Below are 22803 nucleotides of genomic sequence, written 5' to 3' on the forward strand. Positions count from 1 at the left end.
CAGGGTCCCTTCCAGCCCCCATCTCCACTCCACCTAGCCTTCCCCCTAGGGCAGCTGCTCCCTGTGAGGGTAGCTGCTTGCCAGGTGCCCAGCTCCGTCTGTGAGAACCTCTGTCTCCCCAGAGCCGGATCAAGCCGGCAAGCCCCTTCCCCTCAACCCTACCACTCAGTCCTACTCCCCGGGGAGCCAGTGAGTTCCCAAAGGTCCCAGGGTGCCAAGGAGGACCTACTTGAATGACTTCATCATTTTGTCTGCCTTGCCCACGGGAGGGGCTCCAGGGGACTCATTCCGCCGTCTGAAGATCCCCAGCTTGTTCTTCATGTCCTTGGCTCTGGGGACAGAAGCAGAAAAGAGGGTTGCTCAGCCTGGCCCACTCGCCCCTGCAAATCCAGAGTTGGGAGAGCTGGGTCGAGGGCACCTACTCCTTCATCGTGTGTCGCCTCTGCAGGTTCCCGTTGCGAGTGAGGTACATGCCTCGGAGCATCTCTGTAGGGCCCCCCACCTTGGGGCCACAAATTGGTCTGCAGGAAGCACCACTCTGGCTCCTGTCCCCTACCCCGCGTCCTGGGCAGCAGGCAGCAACGGTGCAGGCTGCAGCCACACACGCTCCCTGGAATCCTGGCCTGATGACTGGACTCCCAGGCACAAGCCAGGGCTGGTACTCAGACAGGAGGAGCCAGGAAATGGGAGGGACCAGGAGGGGGAGCGGAAAAAAAAATTCCTTCTGGCCAACCCTGAGAGGGAGCTGTGAAAGGGGCATGTGTCTGCAAGGGACAGCCTCTGGGGCCGTCCCGGCAGGAAGCCAGTCCCAGCTATTTGTGACTGGCCTCCTCGTTACCATGGCAGCAGGGAGACAGTGGTGGGGGGTGGGGGACAAGTCAGCAAATTGCTGAGAGAGAAGGAGGGAGCCAGGGGAGGCACTGCCCACCAGGGTGGCAGGACTGGCTATTTTTAGCCAAGAACCATTTTTAGCCTTGCCGGTCCCCAAGGAGGCAGCAGAATTCAGCACTGGGTGAAACTGCTGGCAAGAAAGGAGCTAAATGCCTCTTGCTCATGTTCGCCCCCCTTTTCCCTAGACCCCCTGTACAGGGCACCTCCCAGAGAATGGCTCCTACCAGCCAGCCTCTCAGCCTCAGTCACCTGCATTGGTGACATCCAGTCATGAATATACAGCAGGACCCCAACGTCTTAGTAGTTTTAAACCTGAATAACTTCAGAAGTACAAGTCCTATAAACTTACAAAAACACCATTTTAAAGTTTAATTATTGAATGTTGTGTGCATAGTTTTGTGATTTTCGAATAATAAATTTTTCACTTTAAGTTTTGGTCTCCATCCTCCCAAAGATGGAAAATGCTGACTGAAACCAAAAATGAAAATGAAAAATTGATTATTCAAAAATCACAAAACTAAAGACGTGCAAAAGAAATTGAAATAATTAAACTTTCAAGGGGGTTTGGTAAGTTTGAAGCATTTATACTTCTGAAGCTATTCAAGCTTACAATGGCACTAAGACCTAGACACCCTGTCTAATGAAGGAGAGTCCTACAGGGGAGGCTGTGCCCAGGCTCTGGAGCTAGTCTTGGGTTCAAATCCCAGCTCCAGTAGTTACCAGCTGTGTGCCCTTTGACAAGTTTCCTGACCTCTCAAGTTTCCTATCAAGCTTTTTTCTCTGTCAAGCTGTTTCCTGTCAAACAGAAGCCAGCAGGCCAGGTCTCCAGGTCCCAACTCCACCACTTTCTTGCCATGTAACTTAGCCTCTTTGCACAGTAGTTTATTCATGTGTAAAATAAGGGTAGGGTCAATAAGAAAGAACGGAATGTAAAATAAAAGTAGTGGTAAAGATTAAATTAGATCACATATGAAATACGCACAGAACAGTGCCTGGCATAATAAACATTAATGGTTATTCTTATTATTACCCTAGATGTTCTAAGACTCTTCGTCTAAGCTTTTAAGAGTGTGAGCTTCAGAGGTCAGGCGTGGTGGCTCATGTCTGTAATCCCAGCACTTTGGGAGGCCGAGACGGGAAGATCACTTGAGGCCAGGAGTTTGACAACAGCCTGGCCAACATGGCAAAACCCCCATCTCTACTAAAAGTACAAAAAAAAAAATGTGCTAGGTGTGATGGCACACACCTGTAATCGCAACTACCTGGGAGGCTGAGGCACAAGAATTGTTTGAACTTGGGAGGCGGAGGTTGCAGCAAGCCAAGATCACACTCCAGCCTGGGTGACAGAAGGAGACTGTCTCCAAAAAAAAAAAAAAAATGTGTGGGCTTCAGGCAATTCAAAAGGCAGCACCTACATTGAAAGGAGGCTAGACAGGGCAGCTCCAGCACCTGGAATGCCTGCCCTCTGCTGCCACACACTGCTTCCCTACACCTCCCACTTCCAGCGCCACATTCAACAGTCCTGGCACCCCCTGGATCCTCTTTCATCCTACAAAGGGTTAAGTGAAGATGGATGGTGCAAAGGACTGTTTTGGTTTATGCATTTCACCTTGCTAAGAAAGTGCAATTGGCTGTGGAGTAAGAGAAGCCAACAGTTGCTGCAGAAAACTGGAGAGGTCAAGGCAGCTGGGGCAAGGAAGGCTTTCTAGGGTAGTGGACCCCACCCAAGGTCAAGGCCAGGGAAGAGGGTTGCAGGAGGCTCCTCCCCATAGCCCAATTCCTGCCTAGTGGTGGATGCTACAGGACCTGGAGGGGAGGGGCTTCCTCTGCGGGGGTCACTGTGCATGCACCCCACTGCCTCCTCCCTATACCTCCCCCGAGTCTCCGGGGCCTTAGGCCTGGGGGTAGAAGGAGACCTGAGAACCCATACACACATCTTTTTCATTGACACCTCTAACAAACACCCCATAGTATAAGAAGGCCTGAGTGTGGTCAGAAAGGCTTGGGGAGTGCGGGATTCGGCAGCTAGGCCAGCAGCGCCCCCTCCCGGCAACGCCTGAGACTATTAGCATTCAGGAGCTCACGAAGAGAAAGAGGAGCCCCATGCCTGTCAGTTCCACCCTTTCTCAGGTCACTCTTGGGCCCAGAGGGAGCAAAGGAGTTGTTGAAGTCACTTGGTTCCTGCTTGGCTCAGAAGCTGGGCTAAAGCCAGGGCAACCGGGCTAGTTGCCTCTGGTTCACTGTGGCTTCCGGGTACTGAATCAGCACTTTGCCTCACTTGGAGAGAATGCTCAGGACCCAGGTGACCCCACTTTGGGGTCACTGCAAAGTTCCAAGATCCACTTTTTCCTTGGTGTCTGTCTGGGGTTGTGGGCGGGACCAGGCACAACCTCTTCTCCCGACCTGGACCCCTAGAGGAGAGACAAGCCCTGGGGCAAGGGAGGAAGAGGAGCGCAGAAGCCAGGGATCTTCCCAACGTACAGGTTTTTGCTCTTTCTCTTTCGGGAGGCTTCGTCATCATCCCCAACGGTGTCAGCCCCACTCATCTGCGGAGAGAAGACAGACACGATGCAGTCTGGGCACCCAGGAGCTCCTACCTAAGAGAGGCTCAGAGACCCAACAGTCCCTGCCACCAGCCTATTCCACCCCCAAAGCCCCCACCCCCGGCACACAGGTGAGGGAGGGAAACCCCACTGCTGGGAACAGCCTGGCCGTGAAGTGGAATCAGCCTGGCAGACTCTCCGGCCACAGGGATCTCCTCCTGGGACATTCAGGTCCCCAGCTCACTGGGGAGAAGCCAGACAGCTGGCACTCATGGCAGAGGCTTCATTGCAGGCAGTGAGCAGGTGAGAGGGCAGGGCTTCTGCTGTGTCACTAGGCCAATCCCTGCCCCTCTCTAAGCCTCTATTCCTTAATTTCTAAAATCAGGATCATAATGATTAAATCAGGATTCTGAAGTTCAAAGGAGACCTGAGATGGTCAGCAGTGTATAGAATAAATCATTACACAGGCCTGAGCGCACCTCTCTTGCCTTATAGCTTTCCATGGCTCCCTAGTGCCCTCAGGATAACGTCCCAACTCCATAACATGACCGGATCTACCATCTTAGGATCAGGGCAGAAAGTTCCATTTAATATCAGTTACAACTCCTTCAGTTATCTCTCCAGCCTGACCCCTACTTCAGCAACCTCCTCAACTCTGCCTTCCAACCAACAAAAGGTCTTCATCTCCATGTGCAATTCCTTCCCCGGGGGATGCTTTTGTGAGTCTCCCACCTGCATGGACGGACGGACAGACGGACGGATGGATGGATGGATGGATGGATGGATATGTGGATAGGTGGATGGATAGATGAGTGGATGGATGGATGGATGAATATATGGGTGGGTGGGTGGATGGATGGATGGATGGGTGGATGGATGGATGAGTGGATGGATGGATGCATGAGTGGATGGATGGAAGAGTGGATGAGTGGATGGATATATGAATGCATGGGTAAATGGATGGGTGGGTGGGTGGGTGGATGGTAGATGAATGCATGGGTGAATAGATGGATGGATGGGTGGGTGGGTGGATGGATGAAGGAGTGGATGAATGGATGGATGGATGAATTATACCTTCATTTAGCTCATACTATAGGCCAGACCCTGGATGGGGCATAATTCAGATACTATCTCATTAAACCTCACAATAAACCTATAAAGTAAATAGAGACTCCGAGAATTTAAGTCACTTCCCCAAGGAGACCCAGCATGTAAGTGACAGAGCTGGAATCTGCTTCAATTCAAGGCCTGTGTTTCTCCACCAAAGGATGCTGCTACTCAAAAATGCAAGGTCAGAACACATTTTAATGTTTCCCGTGAAAGACTCAGGAAGTGCTGCCTCCTTCCTGAGAATGCTGCCCCACCAGAGTTGTAAACACACATATGTGTACGTGCACACAGGGGCACACACTGTATGGTGTGTGATTTCAGAGCAAGGGTTTGGAACCAGACCTGGATATAAATCCTGCTTTCACCAACTTTGGGTAAGTTTCCTAGCCTCTCGGCTTCCATTTTTTTAGCTATGGCTTAGGCATGGTGACAGCCACTTCACAGGGCTGATGGAAGGTTCACTAGGATAAACTCTGGACCCCAAGACCCAGTCCTGGCACCCACGCTAACCTCAGTAACCAGTGGTCATTGCCCAGTGAGTGTTACCACTGTCACCATTCAGGGCACCCTTCAGTGCACATACAGGCTGCAGTCATGCTGGCCTGGCGAGGCCATGCCCAAGGCCCCCACCCGTGGGAAAGAGCCCTCGGGCCCTGGGCTTCCTCCCATTCTAACCTCAGCTTCCGTACTTTATCGGCTCCACACAATGGGCCTAGGGACCACTCCCACCCAGCCGCCATCCCCAGCCTCTGCGCTGCTGGGAAATGGGCTCGTCCTTCCACTGTGGGGAGGAGAGTGTCTTCAGCAGGGACTGACCCAAGCCCAGCAGCTTCACAGAGGGGCTGGGCAGCTCTGGCCCTAGAAGTCAGCCCCCTGGGCTGCTGGGGAAACCCCAGCACCAAGAAGAGCCTGTAAGCCAAGGAGAAATTCAGGTGAAAAAATTGGGTTCTGATTCCCAGCCCTAGGGACTCACCATAGCTGCAGGGAGGCTTTGGCCTCTGACCTTGGAGGCAGCCAGTGTGGCCCCCCAGACTCCTCCCTCCCACAGCTGCAGCAAGGCCTACCTAGGGCCCAGCCTGCAAAGGCCCTCCAAAGGAATTCTCCTTTCCATCTTCTCCCCACTGTCTCACTATGTGATCCTGTCCAGCTGAAAAGCAGATGGAGGTGAGTTCAGGACCATGCAGCCCTTCCTTCACTCCAGGCAGAACCCCTGGGCCCTGCCCAGCCTCATCCAGCCACCACCAGGGACTAGGAGCTCACCACCTCTTGGAACAATAAGTATAATTCTTACTGTAATTATAACTGTAATTATAGTAATAATTAACAGTGTAGGTTTTTAATTGCCTGGATTTGAAGCTTAGCTCATTTATTAGCTCATTGACCTTGGCTCAGTTACATCCCTCTCTGTGCCTCAGTTTCCTTATTTGTAAAATGCAGGTAATAACCGGACTTCCCTCAAAGGGCTGTGGTGAGGATTATGTAAGTACACGGGGACATGCTCAGCACAGCGCCCAACACACAGTGGTGAGCAAGTACTCTTAGATAGCATGGGTTTTGCTACACTACATGCCAGGCGCTGGGCCAAAGTGTTTTAACATACTTTATCTCATTTAACCTTGGCAATGATTCCAAGAGCTAGTTACTGATATTTCCCCTCAGTGTGCAGCTGAGGAAACCGATGCCCAGGGCAGTTTGGTAACTGGCCTAGGCTCTCTGAACTAACAAGTAGCAGAGAACTGTGGTCTGGGTCCAGAGCCCACTAGTGACTGAGGGCTCGTCTGTGAGCAGGGCTCAGCTGGTTTCCCCTATTGGTCCTGGTCGGGCTTCTGGGGCTCCCTGGCCATCCATGGCTGCCCTCTCTGATCCAGCCCAGCCTGGCAGGCCCCATGGAACCACGTGGAAACAGTGGATTTAAACTCTATACTTACTTGTTTACACATCTGAAATAATTCTTTAGGCTTTTTAAAAATAGGAGGCTTGAAGGTATTATCGTCTTGGAGCTGGAAGGCATTTTTGGAGTCCTCTCGTCTGATCTCTGACCTACGTGGGAGCTTAGTGAAATAGGGCGGGCACCCTCTGTGGACCACCTCTGCCCAGGCCAGTCCCCTGCAGGGGAGGAAGGAAGCAGGGCCAGGGAAGGGCTGCAGCCTGTGGTCTCCTCACTGTCAAAGAATAGCCCATGACCCTCTGTGCTGAGCCAGATAGGCTGGAATAGAATTCAATGGCAGCATCCTGGACCCAAACACAATTATTCTCTGGGGCTTCCTTGACTTCCCAGGAAAAAGGCCTGTGGATCTGCTCTGCAGGGCCTCCAGGGAGCAGCCAGGAAGGCAAGGGTCTGGCGGCAGGGGGCACCATGAGACCACTCAACTCAGCACAGGGCGCCAGATCCAGTGGATGGCCACCTGGAGAACTGTGGCGGGGGGGTAGGGGAGGGGGCTCTCCGTCTCTGGACTCAGTCGGCCCATCTGTGAGATCACCATGGCCGAGCAGACCATCTCTGAGGTCTGCCTGTTGTGACATTCCTACTCGCAGTAGAAATTGCTCAGCACACAAGAGGGCAGGATAAGAGGGGTGTGGAGAGGAGACAACATCGAGACTGAATGTCACCCTGTGGCAGGCAGCATGCGCTCTGGGCAGCCTCAGCTTATCCGCACAGCAGCACAAACAACCAGCCCAAGCTTTCTATGTACTGCGCCCTGGAACCCTTGGGACAACTCCTGGGGGACTCCATGTTCCATTTGTAAGAGAAAACTGAAGCTCAGAGAAAGAAGCAACCTGGCCAAGGTCTCAGAGCCAGGGAGGAGGAGGCGGAGCTGAGACTTGAACCTGGGTCTGTCTGACTCCATAGCCTGAACACTTCACCCCTCCCCTCTTCACCTCTTGCCTGGCATTGCCTGGGAATAGTGTTCCATCAGCATCAGGGGACCCTCCCAGAAGAGCCAGGCCAAAGCCAGGAAGATAAAAGTCATGGGGGAACCCGCCGCTGTCCCTCTGCCAGTCCCCCACCCCTGGCCCCTCATCAACATGAGGTCGCAGAGTCTAGGGTAGAGCCACAGGGGACTGACTGGACAATGGTGAGGCCTTGTCTAGCGCCATCATCACTTGCTGCTGTGTGGCTGGGGACAAAATATCTCTCACTAGCCTCAGCCTCCCACTGTAAGACAAGTGCCTGTCCACCTTGCAGCAGTGTCAGGAAGGTGAGAAATGGGGTCTGGTGGTACTTTGAATGGTGGCACAGCCAGTACTATCCTGGTTACTGCTCTTCTCCCCCTCCCCCTCCGCATCACATGATTACCATTTATGCAGCACCCACCAGGTGCTGAGCGCCAGGTACTGCCCTAAATGTTTCACCTGTGTTAAGCTATTTAATTTTCCCAGCAACCCTAGGAAGGAGGCATTATTACCATACCCATTCCAACAAGGAGGAAACTGTGGCTCACAGAGGGGCAGGGACTTGCCCAAGGCCCAGTACCAGTAAGAGATGGAGCTAGATCACAGTGTTTGTCCCATCTGGGCTTCATCTCCTCTTGACAAGGGTGGGTTTCGTACTGAAGCTGCTGGCGGGAGAGGGCAGGATGTGAATGGCAAAGGGCTCGGGGACTGGTGTGTGGAAGCCACATGGAAGGGTGGCCACCACCAGGCTGGGGGCAGCCTCTGATGTCTCTGCCAGCTCAGCCACTCAAACTCAAGAAAGGAAGTGACTGGCTAAAAGTTGGTGGGACAGAGGAGGGTGCCAGTGGGAACCTTGGGCACCCAAAGGAGGAAGCTGAGACAAGAGAGAGCTGGTCCAGGCCTGCTGGACTCCCAGGCAGGAGTATTTGTCCTAAAGTAGGAGCCGAGGCCAACTGAGCTGGGGAATTAGATAAATGCATACACATGAATGTGTGTGACTTTATCTGTATATAAATAGTTTTATTGGAGCAAGTGTGGTGAGGGGAATAGAACTGGGAAGGGTGTAGTGGGGGAATCAGGATTGGGAAGCCCAAGGCAGGTGGGCCTCAACCGCCCTCCAAAGAGGAGTGGCCAGGCCTGATCTGAGTGAGCCTGAGGCCTTGCCTTGGAAGGACAGCGTTCCAGACTCTCTCCTGTAGAAACCATCAAGAAATGGCCTAAGATGGTGATATTCAAACTTTGGTAAGATCATGATCCCTCGGGGCATGTTTAAAATACAGGGTCTGGGCACCACCCCTAGAGATTCTGATTCCAGAGTTCTGGGTATGGGGACTAGGAATCATATATTAACCTCCCCTTGGTGATTCTGGAGCACACCACAGTGTGAGAACCACACACACTTACAGATGAGGAAATGGAGATTCAGTTCCAAGGCCAAAGTTCAAGACCCTTTTCTGGAGGGCCCCAGCCTGCCCTGTGAGAATGACTAGCTTTCAGCAGAAGGCATCTCCCCAGAAGGCAAGTCTGCCTTCTTGCTAGTGGCTAAGAAGCTAAGCAGGCTTCTGATGACATGTCCCAACTTGGTGAGGAAGTATGCTGGAATCCATTAATGATGTCTGCCATGGGTTGGAGGGAGGAATAGCAGCACCTGTGCCAGGCATCTGCCCTTTATGAATGCTCTGCTCTAGCCAAAGAATGCCTGCCTCTACCTCTCTGTTTATTCTAATCCTGTTCAACCTTCAAGGCCAAGCTGAGAGGTATCTTCCTCCAGAAGCTTTCACTGATGGCTTTAGGCCCTGGCGTCTGTCCTGAAGTTCTAGATCTCTGAGTCAGTTGCGCTCCATGGGCACTGACCACCCCTACTCACCTGGCCTCACACCAACACCTTGCCCTGGCTGTTGCATTTCAAGAGAAGGAGTGGGGCCTAGCATTCCCTGAGGGCCGCTGCTCATGCGGCTAGTGTTGTCAGGCACCAGCCTCTTCCATTCATCCTCAACCATTCTGGGATGTGAGTGCTATTAACCCCTACTTTTCAGAGAAGAAAACTATGGCTCAGAGGAGTTGAGTGACTCAACCAAAGCCACATAGTAAGAAACAGAGCCCAGACCCAAACTAGCTTGTGGGCTTCAAGATCATGGCGCAATCTGTTCACTGTTAGGCCGCTTTCAAGGCTCACACAGGTAACTTACTTCTCTCAGGCTGAGACCAGCCTCACACACTTCTGTGGCTCCTGCTGTGTTGCAGAGCACAGGGCCTGGTACACAGCAGGAAATCGATAAATACTTATTTATCTACATATAAATATTCACGAGAGGCAAACGGTGTGGTGGTTGGTTAAGAGCACTGGCCCTGGAACCAGATTCTAATTCTGGTTCAGACACTGATAAACTGTGTAACCTGGAGCAAGTTAGGTAACCTCTCTTTGCCTCGGTTTCCTCTGCTGTAAAATGGGCACAAAAATACTATCTACTTCAAAGGGCTGTTGTGAGAGTTAATGAGTTCATGTAAACTGCTTAGGATAATGCGGACACAGAATAAATGCGTGTTGTCATTGTGACTGGCTGATGGATTTCTAGTCTGGCTAGGCTGTAACTCTATTTCTCCAGGTACTATCTCAGATCTTTTAAATCCAAATACGCAATGGCCTGGGCTAAGCTACACCTGCTCTCTTTCTGTGGGGACCAGTGGAGCTATAAGAACACAGCATCTGGAATTCTAAAGTCATGGGTTTAAGTCCAGGCTCTGCCTTCTTGGTCCCATTGGGCCTCAGTTTTATCTTCTGTCCAACAGGTGGAAGGTTCGCTGGGAGGCTGCCAGGACAGTGGGGGTGGAACACAGTGACTTCTCATTCCCTGCAGCCCCTGGGCCAGCCCTCCCCATATTGCATGTATCCTTCTCCCTCCCCCTTTAGCTTTCTCACCTTCCTGTGTCCTGTGAAGAAGAGGGAAAGGTGGTGCATGGAGCCACCATTGCGGCCCAGCTCTTTCTTGAGGGTGCTGGGCGAAGGCATGCCCCAGGTGGAGGCGGCGCCCTCACCGTCTGAGCAGTGCAAGGTGGTGTCGGAGGCGAAGCAGGGCCCTCGGGGCTCCTGCAGCAGGCTGCCCTCGCTGTGTGTCCGGCGCCGCAGTGAGTTCTGCACACGCAGTGAGAGGCCACCCTCAGCCCCCTGGCCCGTCTCGATCATGCTGCTGCGCTTGGCCTCACTGCGCTCTCCGTAGTTGTCATCACTGGTGTCCTCATCCTCGTCCTCCTCTCCTTCCTCCCCCTCCTCCACCTCCTCGGCCTCTTCTGCATCCTCCTCATCTCCCGAGCAGCCCCGCTCTGCCCCTGCCTTCTGGCTGTAGGTGCTATCCAGCCGGACCTCGGGGATCACGAAGGCTGGCCTGGAGACCGCAGGTGGGTCTCCAGTAGCTGCTAGTGGGTCCCCAGAGCTCACAGTGTCCTCAGTAGGGGCCTTGGCCGGCAGGGAGACCTGGCTAGGAGGCAGATCTTGACAGGGTGGAAGGTCCTGGGTGGGGGATTCCTGGATGGCAGGGAGGTCCTGGTGAGGCAGGGGTTCTTGACCAGCAGGCAGGTCCTGGCAGGGTGAGAGGTCTTGGGCTGGAGGGGGTTCCTGGCATGGTGGCGCATCCTTGCTGGGCAGAGCGTCTGGGCCTGGAGGGGATCCTTCAGAGGTAGCTGAGTCTTTGCTGGACAGTGGTTCTTGGCCAGGAGCGGGTTCCTGCCCAGAAGGGGAGTCCTTGTTGGGTGAAAGGTCTTGTCCTGGAGGAAGCTCCTGGCCAGGAGAGGGCTCCTTGCTGGGTGGGGAATCCTCAGCACCAGGCCCCTTCCCTTCCTCCAAGGACATCTCCCTCTTCTCATCTGCCTCTGTCTCAAACATCTGAGAAACAAAAAGAAAACAAGAATGGTTCAGAAGAGGAGGCTCCGAGATGCCAGACACCATGCATGAGCTGACATGAAATCAGACAGTGGCCTGAACCCTGGCCCCCCAGTCTGAATGCTGAGGTGCCAGATGGAACCCCAAAAGCCCCTTTGACTTAGTTATGTAACAATTATCACCCTGTCTTCTTGCTTGAACTTTCTGCTCCATCAAAAACATAGCTGGTCATTTATAGGAGAAGAAGGAGAGGTAACCACTGTCTATCTAGCTCCTGCCTTGGCAGGTGCCAGGCCAGCTTGACCCCACTCTCTTATATGGCCTTCCCGACAACCCTATAAAAGAAGCATCACTGTCCCCATTTTACAGAAAAGGAAACAGGGTCAAAGTTGCCTCTGGGGATAAAGGAGAACCAGGCGGTCTCTGCTTATGGACCAGAACCAAGCCAAACCCCAAAGCCAGGGTGGTCACTGAACCCAGCCCAGGGTGTCTTCTACCTGAACTAAAGTTTAAAAAATCCTCATGAGTCATTCAAACAAGAATGTGCTCTGAAGGCTTAAGTATCTTTTTGAAACTAATAAACTGGAATGAAACCAGAACTTTAAAATATTGTCCACACCTGGACTCACCAGATGTCACAGACACATGGAAACTCCCTGAAGAATAACCCACTCAGGGATTTTTAAACTGCTTGGAGGAAGCTCAGGGATTCCTCAAAAAACACAGCATCTCCTGCCTCACACACAACCCTCGGGATCCTAGGGGGTTTTGCTGAGTTTCGACAGTAGATTTCATGTGCAAAGAGAAAAACATTTCTCTTGATGAAAGTCTGAATAGCAGCTATGTCACCAGAAGATTGGGGCCCCAAGAAAGTCAGGAGTGTCCATAGTGCCACAACCACACAGGGAGGCAGTTCTCAAGCCGGGGCTGGGCCCCTCCCACTCAAGGACCAGGAATGCCAGAGCTGGAACTATTTATTTAGAGCCCAGGTTCTGTCTTCAAGAAGCCATAGCTGCTGAGAACTAATGAAAGGGAAAGACCTCACCCATACTCGGGAACTGAACAGATGCTTGGGAATGTGTGCACCTGCGGGCACACGTGCACACTGGCAGAAAACTTCAGGGGTAAGTACCCCCAGAACATGGGTTAAGAGCTCTCATTGTAGAAATCATTAATGTCCATTTGATGGATGAGAAAACTGAGCCCAAAGGCCGGTGACTTACCCACTATTGTACAGCTGCCCTGACACCCAAAAGGCCATGCTTGAAGCTGAGAAGTCTTTGAAGCCCCGGGGAGTCTGTAATGGTGAAGCCCCACAGCTGGGAGTCAGTGATCAGCCATGGCTTGGGGCAGCTGCAGGCTGCTGCACACACGTGTCAGGGGTCACATTGGCATCTGGGAGTACAGATGTGAGCGGATGTGAAAGCGCAGCATGGGTAAAAGCCACAGCCTGGGAGCATGAAAGTGAAAGTGGAGCCCTGCAGAGTGGAGAAGGTGGCTGGGCAAGGGAGGGGAGGCCTCGGAGGACTCTAGCGTGATCTGGCCAAGGTCAGGAAGAGCACGCCTTAGGCTATGGCTCACAGGCCAAAGACAGGTGCCTGCTGATGCTGTGGCCTTCTTGCCCTGGAAATCCTGCCTGCAGCTCACAGGTGACTCCACACAAGGGTCCTCTCAAACCTCATAGCCTCAGACTCTGAAACAACAGCGATCCGAAATCCCCACTGCATAGACAGAAAGGCTGAGGCCCAGAGAGGAGCAAGGGGCAACCTAGAATCACACAGGGGTGTCAGGTAGAGCCAGTCACCAACCTTTAGGCCTCAAGGTGTCCACCTACAAAATGGGATAACCAGTATGCCTGAGTAACAGATCAGAAGCGTATGCTGGAAAAGCTGGAAAGCTCCTACAGGAGATGGTGGTGTTGGAGGTAGTGATTTAAAAAGCATTGATCTAGAGGGAAATTCTGAAGTTAAGGACCTCAACCAGCGGCACGTGTTTCCCACGTACCCCAAACTCTGCCAAACACCAGAGTCAGTGTTGGCAATTTTAGTGTCAGGGCCTCCAGTCCAGAATTCTCATCTGGAAACTAAGGGCTGTGCTTCAGTCCCATCAGGCTGTTCCCAGGTGGACAGAAAGACCCTCCATTGGGTAGACAGGAAGGCTGAGGGCCCAGTCTGGACAGTGACTTAGTGACTTGCCCAAAGCCACCCTGCACAAATCAGGGGCTAGGCTGGGGCCACAGCCCAGGCCTTCTGGCCCTGTTCTTCTCAAGCCCACTTCTGATCTCTGTCCCTATGAGCAACTCAGTCCCCAGCCCATCACCCCACCCACCAGGGAGCATTCTCCATCAGGAGAAACAAACTGCCCTGCAGCCAGCTCCGTGGGGCCCCTCAGTCCTATCACCCTACCACATGGCCAGACCTCCCCCCGACCCACCTCCCGGCCCAGCCACCTGCCTCTGATAGTCCTTGGGGAAAGACAGAAGGAAGCAGCAACCGGGTGCCCTCAGGGCCTGGCACGGAGTGGCACCGAGTGGGGAGCAGGCCGCATTTCCCCTTTCCTGGGTGGTGAGGGTGGGGCCCAGGCCTGTCCCAGCGGTGACTGTCAGTTGGAGCCCGCCCACCCCTTGGGGAAAGTGCAGCAACAAACCCAAAACCAGAAATGCAAGTCAGCCTGCCTCTGCCAACCCCGTTCTAAATCGAGGCCAAACCAAACAAAGCCAGGAGGGGAAGTGCCGCTCAGGCAGGGGTACTGCCCCCAGAGGGCACCTACCCAGAGGGATCAGCCGAGAAACTAACCAAGACGGAAGGGTTCTCAGAGGGCCCAGTGGTTATGTGCTCAGATACCCGAGCCATGCTGATTTTGATCCCAATGGGGCCACTTTTTAGCTGTGCAACTTTGGCCAAGCCTCTCAACACCTCAGAGCCTCCGTTTCCTCATCTGAAATTGAGCCCAGTGATATCACACTGGACTCACAGGACTATCTGAGTCTCCTCACAGTGCCTGGCCCTGGAAAAGCTTTTGATACAATGGGAGCGATCAGTGGTCTTATTTTAGAGATAAGAAACCTGGGGTCCCAGAGGGTAAAGGAATTACCTAAGAATGAGAGGCTGATACAGGATTAGAACTCACATCTCCTGCCCAGGGTCTCTCCCTGTTTCCTTGGAGCCTTACACACAAGTGTTTGGGGCCCTCAGAGGGTGGTAGAGGGAGGAGGAACAGCCTGGAGTGCTGCCTGAGGCCCCTCACCTGGGTGCATCCCACACCAGCAGATGCTGGCGAACAGGGCCCAGAGCTCAGGGTTCTTTCTGTGCTCCCAGGCAGGCCTGTATGAACAGGGACTGCGTGCAGGTATGGTAAGACCCCTGTTCTTGGGAGAGCTGGGGTGGGAAGTGGTTTGACGGGAGCTCCGGAGCAATTACAGGAAACCCGAGAAACCCAGGGGTGGGAGGGTGGCAAGTGTAGGAGAAAATTAGGGCAGGAGGGGAGGCAAAGATGAGGGGGAGGTTGCAGAACACATGGTGGGCATGGGATTTGCCCCGTGAGCAACGAAATGCCACAGGCAGAGCTGTGCTGTGTCAAAGCTGCTCTGGGGAATGTGGGCAGGATGTGTGGGTGGCAGGGAGGACTGGGGCATGCATACCTTCATGCATTCTCCAAGCACTGAGGTAGGTACTAGCGGGACGGCAGGGAACAAGTCAGACACAACCTCTGCCCTCAGTTAAGCAGAAAAAACAGAGGTTAGACAACTAGTCTGAAGGAGCATGGGGACTGCTCTGATAGAGGAAGTACAGGCAGCTGGGGACCCAGTGAGACAGCTGTTGCAACAGCTGAAGTAACAAGAATCCAGCCAGTGTGCCCCAGGAAGACCAGCCTGCTCACCCAGGGCCTTGGGTCCAGAGTGCTGGAAGCCACTGCCCCGCCCTCCCGAGGTGGGGGTCTGTGTCTTTCCCATCCATCACTTCTTTGGCTTGGCTGGACCAGGTTAATTCTGCCCATGTCTCATCTGCTGTAAGCACACAGGAAATGAACCAGGCCCTCTAAATAGAGCCACTGCTTAGGACCTAATCAAATCCTCTCCCAAATCCAATCCAGAGCTCGGAATAGGCTAAGGAGGGATGGCAGCTATAACACCCAGAGTTCATACTTATACCAGCTCTGGCTCCTGGGCCCCAGACGCCCACTGGATGTTGGGTTGGGGGTAATGGTGGGCTGCTGGAAGTGACTTGTCCAACATCACACAGCTACTCACTGAGCAGCCAGGTTTGCTGACCCAGGGACAACCTGCAGCTCTCACTCCGATGATTCATCACAGCCACCACGGATGCCGGGCTCTGCATCTGCCCTCGAAAACCACTTCCTGCACTGGGGAGTGTAAACTGGGGTTTGCCTGTGTCTGAGGGTGGCCCTTAACAGCCAGGATTTTACTGACAGAGCATTGGACATGCAGCCAGAAGACCTGGACTGGAATCCTCACTCCATCATTTGCTAGCTGTGTGATCCCAAACTACCCCACTCCAAGCTTGGTTTTCTCTGCCATGAAAGGGGGTGAGGATGCCTGCTGCTTCCTATGCCAGAGACCTAAGGGGACCAAGTCTGAGAAAGGGCAGGAAGGCACTCTGTGAACTGTAAAGTCCTTTGAGAAAGGGAGAAGCTGTTAGAATTCCTGCCCCGCATTGGACCCCCAGGCTTTCAAGATGGGCTGTTCCTTCAAGTTTGGCATGCTCTGGCTCCCTAGCTTCAGGTCCCTGACTCAATGCTAGCTTCCAGGAACCTTGATGGCTCAGCTAACACTTAGCTCCCCCGGCTCAGCATCAGCCCAGCTCCTCCAGGTCTGGTCTCTTGACCACCCCAGAGGCTGGCACCCCCAGTGCTTCCTCCCAACTCAGAGACCCTCCAGGCCATACTCCTCTCCCCTCTACCTCCACTGTCTCCAACACAGCAGGTTTGGCAAAATTCAGGAGGATGGAGGCAGTACTTACCTTAGGGGAAGCTCCAGATACTAACTTCACACTTACTTGCTGGGTGACCTCTGGCTTAACCTTTCTGTGCCTCAGTTTCCTTAGCCATAACATAGGATTTCTAGAACCTCCTCACAATGTTGTTAGAGGAATAAATGAGCTAATGAGTCTCCAGAGCTCAGTACCATGAGGGCACACATGAGCACTCAATAAACGATAGCCATGGTCACTCCAGCACAGCGTGGCTTTAACATCTCCCTCCCTGAATTTCCACTGACCCCCTTCTCCACCCTCTCGTGGCCCTGTCTGCCTGTCCATCAGGACCTGCTGCAGGGCCCCTCTCATCACAGTTCTGTCCACTCCCTTGGGAACCCATCCACTCCCCGGGCCACAATCGCTATCTGCACCATCTGGCCACTGATGACCCGCAGTCCACTCTGCCAGCCCCGACCCCTCTCCTGAGTTGAGATGCCACAGGCAAGTATTCACCAAATCCTCATGGAATAGTTCTGCATCCAGACACTGTTCTAGGCTCTGTGCATAAAGGAAAGAATAAGAAAGACACGATCCTTGTCCTTGTGGAGCCTACAAACTAGAGAGGAAGGAGGGATATTGACCAAGTCATCACTGCCATAAACACAGGATAAACAGAAACCAAGATCTGCAGTGTGAAGGAAAACCATCGGGTGAGAGAGTCCAGGGGAGTGTTGGGAAGGCTGCCCTGTGGAATGACTGGAGACCGAAATCTGCTCAAGGGGCAGGGCAGGGCTCATTAGGGGAGGAAGCAGTATAGGCCAAGGCCCCGGGCCAGGAAGAGCCTTAGCATGCTGCTGAGACAGAGGACAGCTGTGTGGCTGCAGCCCAGGGACATGGATGGAGACCTCCTTCTGCATATCCCGTCAGTACCCCCAAGTCAACAAGCCCTACACTGAATGTGTGATCTCCCCGCAAGTCCATCATTCCTCCTCACATGGTCCCTGTATCAATGAAGCCACCACCAGTTGCCCAAACCAGGGAATTGGCCATCATTTTCTCCTCCTTTTCCTTCACGACCACCCCCATGGTCAATCCTCAAATCCTGATCAACACTTATACAACTTCAAGGATCTTTTTACTAGGGAGGTTGGCAATAAGTAGGACAAAGTATATGGGAACTCTCTGTACTTTGTGCTAATTTCTAAAGCTACTATAAAATAAAAGTTGAGGCTGGGCACGGGGGCTCAAGCCTGTAATCCCAGCACTTTGGGAGGTCGAGACAGGTGGATCACCTGAGGGCAGGAGTTCAAGACCAGCCTGGCCAATATGGTGAAACCCTGTCTCTACTAAAAATACAAAAATTAGCCAGGCGACATGGCATGCACCTGTAATCCCAGCTACTTGGGAGGCTGAGGCAGGAGAATCGCTTGAATCCAGGAAGCGGAGGTTGCAGTGAGCCGAGATTGCGCCACTGCACTCCAGCCTGGGCAATAGAGTGAGACTCTGTCTCAAAAAATAAAAAATTAAAAAATTAAAAAGTTGATTAATCTTTTTTAAAAAGAATGTTTCTACTCTCTCCATGTCCACTGCCACCACTTCCCTCTAGACCACCGTCATCCCCCATCAGGATGATGTGGGGCTCACAGTGGCAGTGCAGACCCCACTGGCCATTCTCTGTGCTATGTCAGGGGAGCTGCCTCCATGCAAACCTTAACTTGTCACTCCTCTGCTTAAAACGTTGCTGTGGCTGGCTCCCCAATACCTCTCAAAGTCCAAATTCTGTAGCCCTGGAAGACCCTGGACTGTCTCCCTCTAGCCTCACGTCTGACCACTCCCCACCTGAAGTGTTTGAATGAATAAATGAATGAAAGAACAATCGCCGGGCGCGGTGGCTCACGCCTGTAATCCCAGCACTTTGGGAGGCCCAGGAGGGCAGATCATGAAGTCAGGAGATCGAGACCATCCTGGCCAACATGGTGAAACCCTGTCTCTACTAAAAATACAAAAATTAGCTGGACATGTTGGTGGGCGCCTGTAATCCCAGCTACTCGGGAGGCTGAGGCAGGAGAATGGCTTGAACCCCAGAGGTGGAGGTTGCAGTGAGCCGAGATCACGCCACTGCACTCCAGCCTGGTGACAGAGCAAGACTCTGTCTCAAAAAAAAAAAAAAAAAAAAAAGAACAATCCAGTGAACTTCACAGGACCATCTAGACTCTTAGCCTCAAAGTGCAGCCCAAGAGCCCGCAGCAGCATCACCCAGGAGCTTATATAAAATACACACTCATTTTTTTGTTTTTGTTTTTTTGGTTTTTTTTGAGATGGAGTCTCACTCTGTCGCCCAGGCTGGAGTGTAGTGGCGTGATCTCAGCTCGTTGCAAGCTCCGCCTCCCGGGTTCACGCCATTCTCCTGCCTCAGCCTCCCAAGTAGCTGGGACTACAGGCACCTGCCACCATGCCTGGCTAATTTTTTGTATTTTTAGTAGAGACGGGGTTTCACCGTGTTAGCCAGGATGGTCTCAATCTCCTGACCTCATAAAATACACGCTCGTAAACCTCAATCCACACCCACTGGATGGGAATCTGCATTTTAATAGGATCCCAGGAGATTCATTTGCACATTAAAGTTTGAAAAACACCGACCTAGACTATTGGTTCTTAACGGAGAAGTATGCTTTACAATCACCTGAGGAGGATCTTAAAAATGCCTGTCTGGACCCAATCTAAGACCTACTGCATCACGGTCCCTAGGAGTAAGGCCCAGGCCTTTTTACTTCTTTCTGATTGCCGAGACAATTCTGGAGAGTGGCGTCAGGTAACAGGCAAGGTGACTGTCTGTTACGTGAGGACCAGAGAAGGGAAGTGATAAGGCCAAGGTCATACAACAGAATCAGCACTAAAATCCAGCCCAGAACCTCACCCAGGACCAGTTCCAACACATAGAACCCTCTCTATAGTGGGAAGCCTGTGCAGAAGAGGCATGACCTTGGAGCAGGACGGGGGGCTGGCAAGTTCCCTGGAGGCAGCTACCCATTCATGTTCCCTAAACAGAGGCCCAACTGCAGGAGGAGAGAGGGGCAAAGGAGGAATTCGACCACAGACTGAAGCTCCTCTGTCAGAGGCTCAGGAGGGCGGCACACCACAGCAGGGAGCGCACCCACTCTACAGAAAGCAATACTGAGGCACAGAAGGTTAGCTCACCCCCACGCAGGGACTCTCAGGACAAAGCCAACACTTACAGAAAAGGAATCCCTGAGGAAAGAGGAGACACGAGGGCCCCCTCAGAAACCCTTCCTACTCTTGGCTATCGCCTGACCAAGCCAGAAGGACATGCCGCTTGCAGCCTGCTGAAGACCCACCACTGCCTGCCTGGTTGCCCAGGTTCTCCCAGGGCAGGGAGGCAGCTTCCAGGGTCTGGGTTTCAGCACGGTGCTGCCCTGTCACCCCCTCACCAGGTCCCTTCTCCTCTCGCCTCCATTTCTGACACCACTGCTTCAACATGGGGTGGACTCATAGTCTCTGTACCCACCCACCACCCCAAACACCCCTTCTACTCCTCCAGCTCTCTTCTCTGAAAGGCAGGGAGTTGAGAGTTGAGAGCAGGGGGGTTCCCAGCTTCTTCCTGAGCTAGTGGTGACTGATGCCTTGTGAGAAGGGGAACTCCAGGCCCGCTGGGGCTCTTCTGAGGAACCAGTCCGCCTGTGGGATCCATCCTCACTCCCCTTCCCACCAGGCACCTTGCTTTTCTGCCTGCTCCGTGTGTGTGTGCTGGGACCATCTCATTTCCCCAAGCTCTCTATCCCTCAAGTCTACTTCCTGCCCATCCCTGTGAGCACTGGTTCAATCTGCCTCGGATGCCCTGGCTAGAAGGCTCTCTGCTCCTCTGCCAAGACCCAGCCTGCCCTGCTGTCATGGCCCTGGGCAGGTCCTGTTTGGCTCATCAGGATCATGTCTGGCTTATTCACACCATTTCCCCCAAGACTTACTCAGCAAATACCTACAGAGCTGCAGCCATGTGCCAGGGCCTGTGTTCGCTATTGCTGCCAAACAGCAGCAAGCCATATTCCCTGCCTTGGAGGTGCCAGATCCATCTCTCACCCACCTGCTACCACGCTAGGAGGCTGTGGAAGTAGAGGCAGCAGGGACAACTAGGATGGTTCTGGGAGGAGGTAATGGGGGGAAAAGATAGGACAGGATATTCCAGGCTGAGCCAGAGCCAGCAGGGAACATTCAAGGAAGTGGAGGTGGTTGGATGGGGCAGGAGCATGGATATATTAAGGAATTCTGACGTTACCCTGAAAGCAATGTTTACTTAGCGCTGCAGAGGTAAGGAAGGTGAAGCTAGAGGTGTTCAAAACAGATAATGATGGCAAAGATAGGGGAGGGAGAGAGATAATTAACTGAGCATCTACTGCACGCCACACAATGTGACAGTTGTTTTATACTTTAGGCTCTACTTCCAACAATCCTATGAGATCAGTATCATTTTTAATAAGAAAACTAGGAGTTAGAGACATTAAGTAACTTACACAAGATCAAAAAGCAAGTCAGTGGAAGAGTCAGAATTGAAACCATGGTCTGCCTGACTCCAAAGCCCTGCTCTTTCTACTCCTCTGTGATCTCCTTTCCTGCCCTCTTCACTTCCTCCTTCCCTTCCTTCAAAGGATGCTTCCTGAGGACAAACCTGGGCCTGGCTCTGTGCTAGGCAGTGGAGAGCAATACCAGACGCAGGGGCCCCACTCGGACTCCACATGGTTGGAGATTGAGGGGCAGGAGACTGACACCTGGTGTTGGCAGGGGCAGTGCAGGATTCTGTACACCTGGTGACCCTCCCAAATCCTCTCCCTCCCAGGGTCCCCTTCCAGGTGGGGAGAGCTAGAAGCGTGTGGCTTCTCTGTGATGTTTTACACTAGGTTAATCAAAGAATCTCTGCCATGCCAGGATGACCTCAGGGAAGGACACAAATAGCACTGCAGTCATGAGGTCAGCATTTGGAAGCAGGAGGGCCTGGAGGTGAATCCCAATTCCTATCCATGTGCCGCCTCCCTCACAGCCAGTGCGCCGCTTCCTCACAGGGCTGCTATGGGGCATATGGAGGCAGTGCCTGGCACACAGTAGCCCATGGTGGTGCCCCTCTACTCCTTGCCTTCCTCTCCACAGCTTGACTCTCTCATGAGTGGGCACCAGGGACCAACGCAAAAACTAAGGTTTTACTCCAAGCAGCAGCTCTGAGAATAGGGAGGACTGATAGCCAGAGGTGGAAGGAGGGAAGCCTATTGCTGATGAACAACTGGAGCTTGGAGACAGGCAAATCAAGCTTCAAACCCTGGCTCTGCCACCTCCTAGGTCAGGGCACCTGCACAGCCTGCTTAACCTATTCAGGATCGATTTCCTCATCTGTAAAATGGCAATGTGAGTATTGAGTACCCACATCACAGCTCTGTAGGGAGGGCTTAGCATAGGGCCTGGCACCTAGTAAGTGCTCAATAAGTATCTGCAATTTCTGTAATCATAACTGTTACTCTCATGACGATCATCGACATCATCAGCTCCCTCTCCTGCATCCAATTCTGGGACAGGGCACTTGACATATTCTGACCGTTACAGCAGCCTAGGACAGGAGTCCTGTTAGCTGCAGGTTTCAGGGGAGGAAACTTGGAAGCTGAGAAGGCAGATGAGTCTGTGTTCAGCCTGCCCCTAGGCTGGGTCAGTCTGGCTCACTGCATGGCCTGGGCCAAATCACTCCCCTCCCTGGGTCTTGCTCTCCCCAGCATGTCTGTCCAGCTCTGAATCTCAGCTAGCCTAGAAAGATCAGAGTTCAGGGCCCAAGGCATAGCCAGGTCTCCTTGTGGGAGCATCAAGGGCAGGAGGAACAGAAAGGTCCCCCTTTCCAGATACACCCCCTGCCTTATCTGTCTGCCCCAGTCTGCTCCACTGCCCTCCTCCTTCAGGGCCTGCAGCACTGGGGTGCACTGGGTGGTGGGGGGGGGTACCCATCCAGTAAAAAAGAGGCTTTTTCACTCAAGGACACTGAAGTGGACATGTGGACATGAGACTAAGCCACAACCCTGTGGCCGAAGGTCACCCTCCCAAGCCTCAGGCACCCTCAGCCTCACCACTGCCTCCTGAGGCAGGCACACCCTATCTCTGCTTGGGGGTGATGTCAGGGTTAGGTTTGGCTGAACTTAGAGTCTTCTCCAAACCCACCCTCCTGCCTCCCTCTGTCATGAGACTTTCGCTTATCTCCCTTGGCCCTGCACCAACTTGCCTATATTGTTCTCCTGCTCAAAATGCCTCCATCCCTCTAGGATAAAGTCCCATCCTCTGACCCTATGTGTTCTGCCCCCACCAACCTCTCCACCACACCATTTCTCCTCCTTTCCCTCCAGCCAGTCTGATATACTCTACCCTCAGGCCCCTCTAAACCTATGCTCACACTGTACGTCCTGCCTAGAGCACCTTCCCCTCCCCCATCCACCTGCTGAAGCTCTACTCATCCTTCAAAATTCAAGCAACCCATGTATTGCCCCTCAATTTCTGACAAAGGTGACATTGC

General features: G+C 53.0%; 1 protein-coding gene across 14 annotated transcripts in view; it reads right to left on the bottom strand.

Moving 5' to 3' along the window:
• The window catches only part of RGS3 (regulator of G protein signaling 3), a 134940-nt gene that overhangs the window by 3032 nt on the left and 109105 nt on the right, over nucleotides 1-22803 (bottom strand). For 8 of the 14 annotated variants that reach the window (XM_055271380.2, XM_055271382.2, XM_055271383.2 and 5 more), the window contains 3 exons: nucleotides 10360-11319; nucleotides 3373-3437; nucleotides 230-331 (listed from right to left, as the gene is read on the bottom strand). In XM_055271380.2, coding sequence (XP_055127355.1) covers nucleotides 230-331; nucleotides 3373-3437; nucleotides 10360-11319 — 1127 coding nt within the window. Of the gene's footprint in view, nucleotides 1-229; nucleotides 332-422; nucleotides 3293-3372; nucleotides 3438-10359; nucleotides 11320-12539; nucleotides 13700-13769; nucleotides 18262-22803 lie in introns of those variants that run through there. The other 6 variants (XM_063636069.1, XM_063636070.1, XM_055271390.2 and 3 more) reach the window with 6 other exon arrangements.

Source organism: Symphalangus syndactylus, chromosome 3, assembly GCF_028878055.3.
Source record: "Symphalangus syndactylus isolate Jambi chromosome 3, NHGRI_mSymSyn1-v2.1_pri, whole genome shotgun sequence".
NCBI classification, from domain to species: domain Eukaryota; kingdom Metazoa; phylum Chordata; class Mammalia; order Primates; family Hylobatidae; genus Symphalangus; species Symphalangus syndactylus.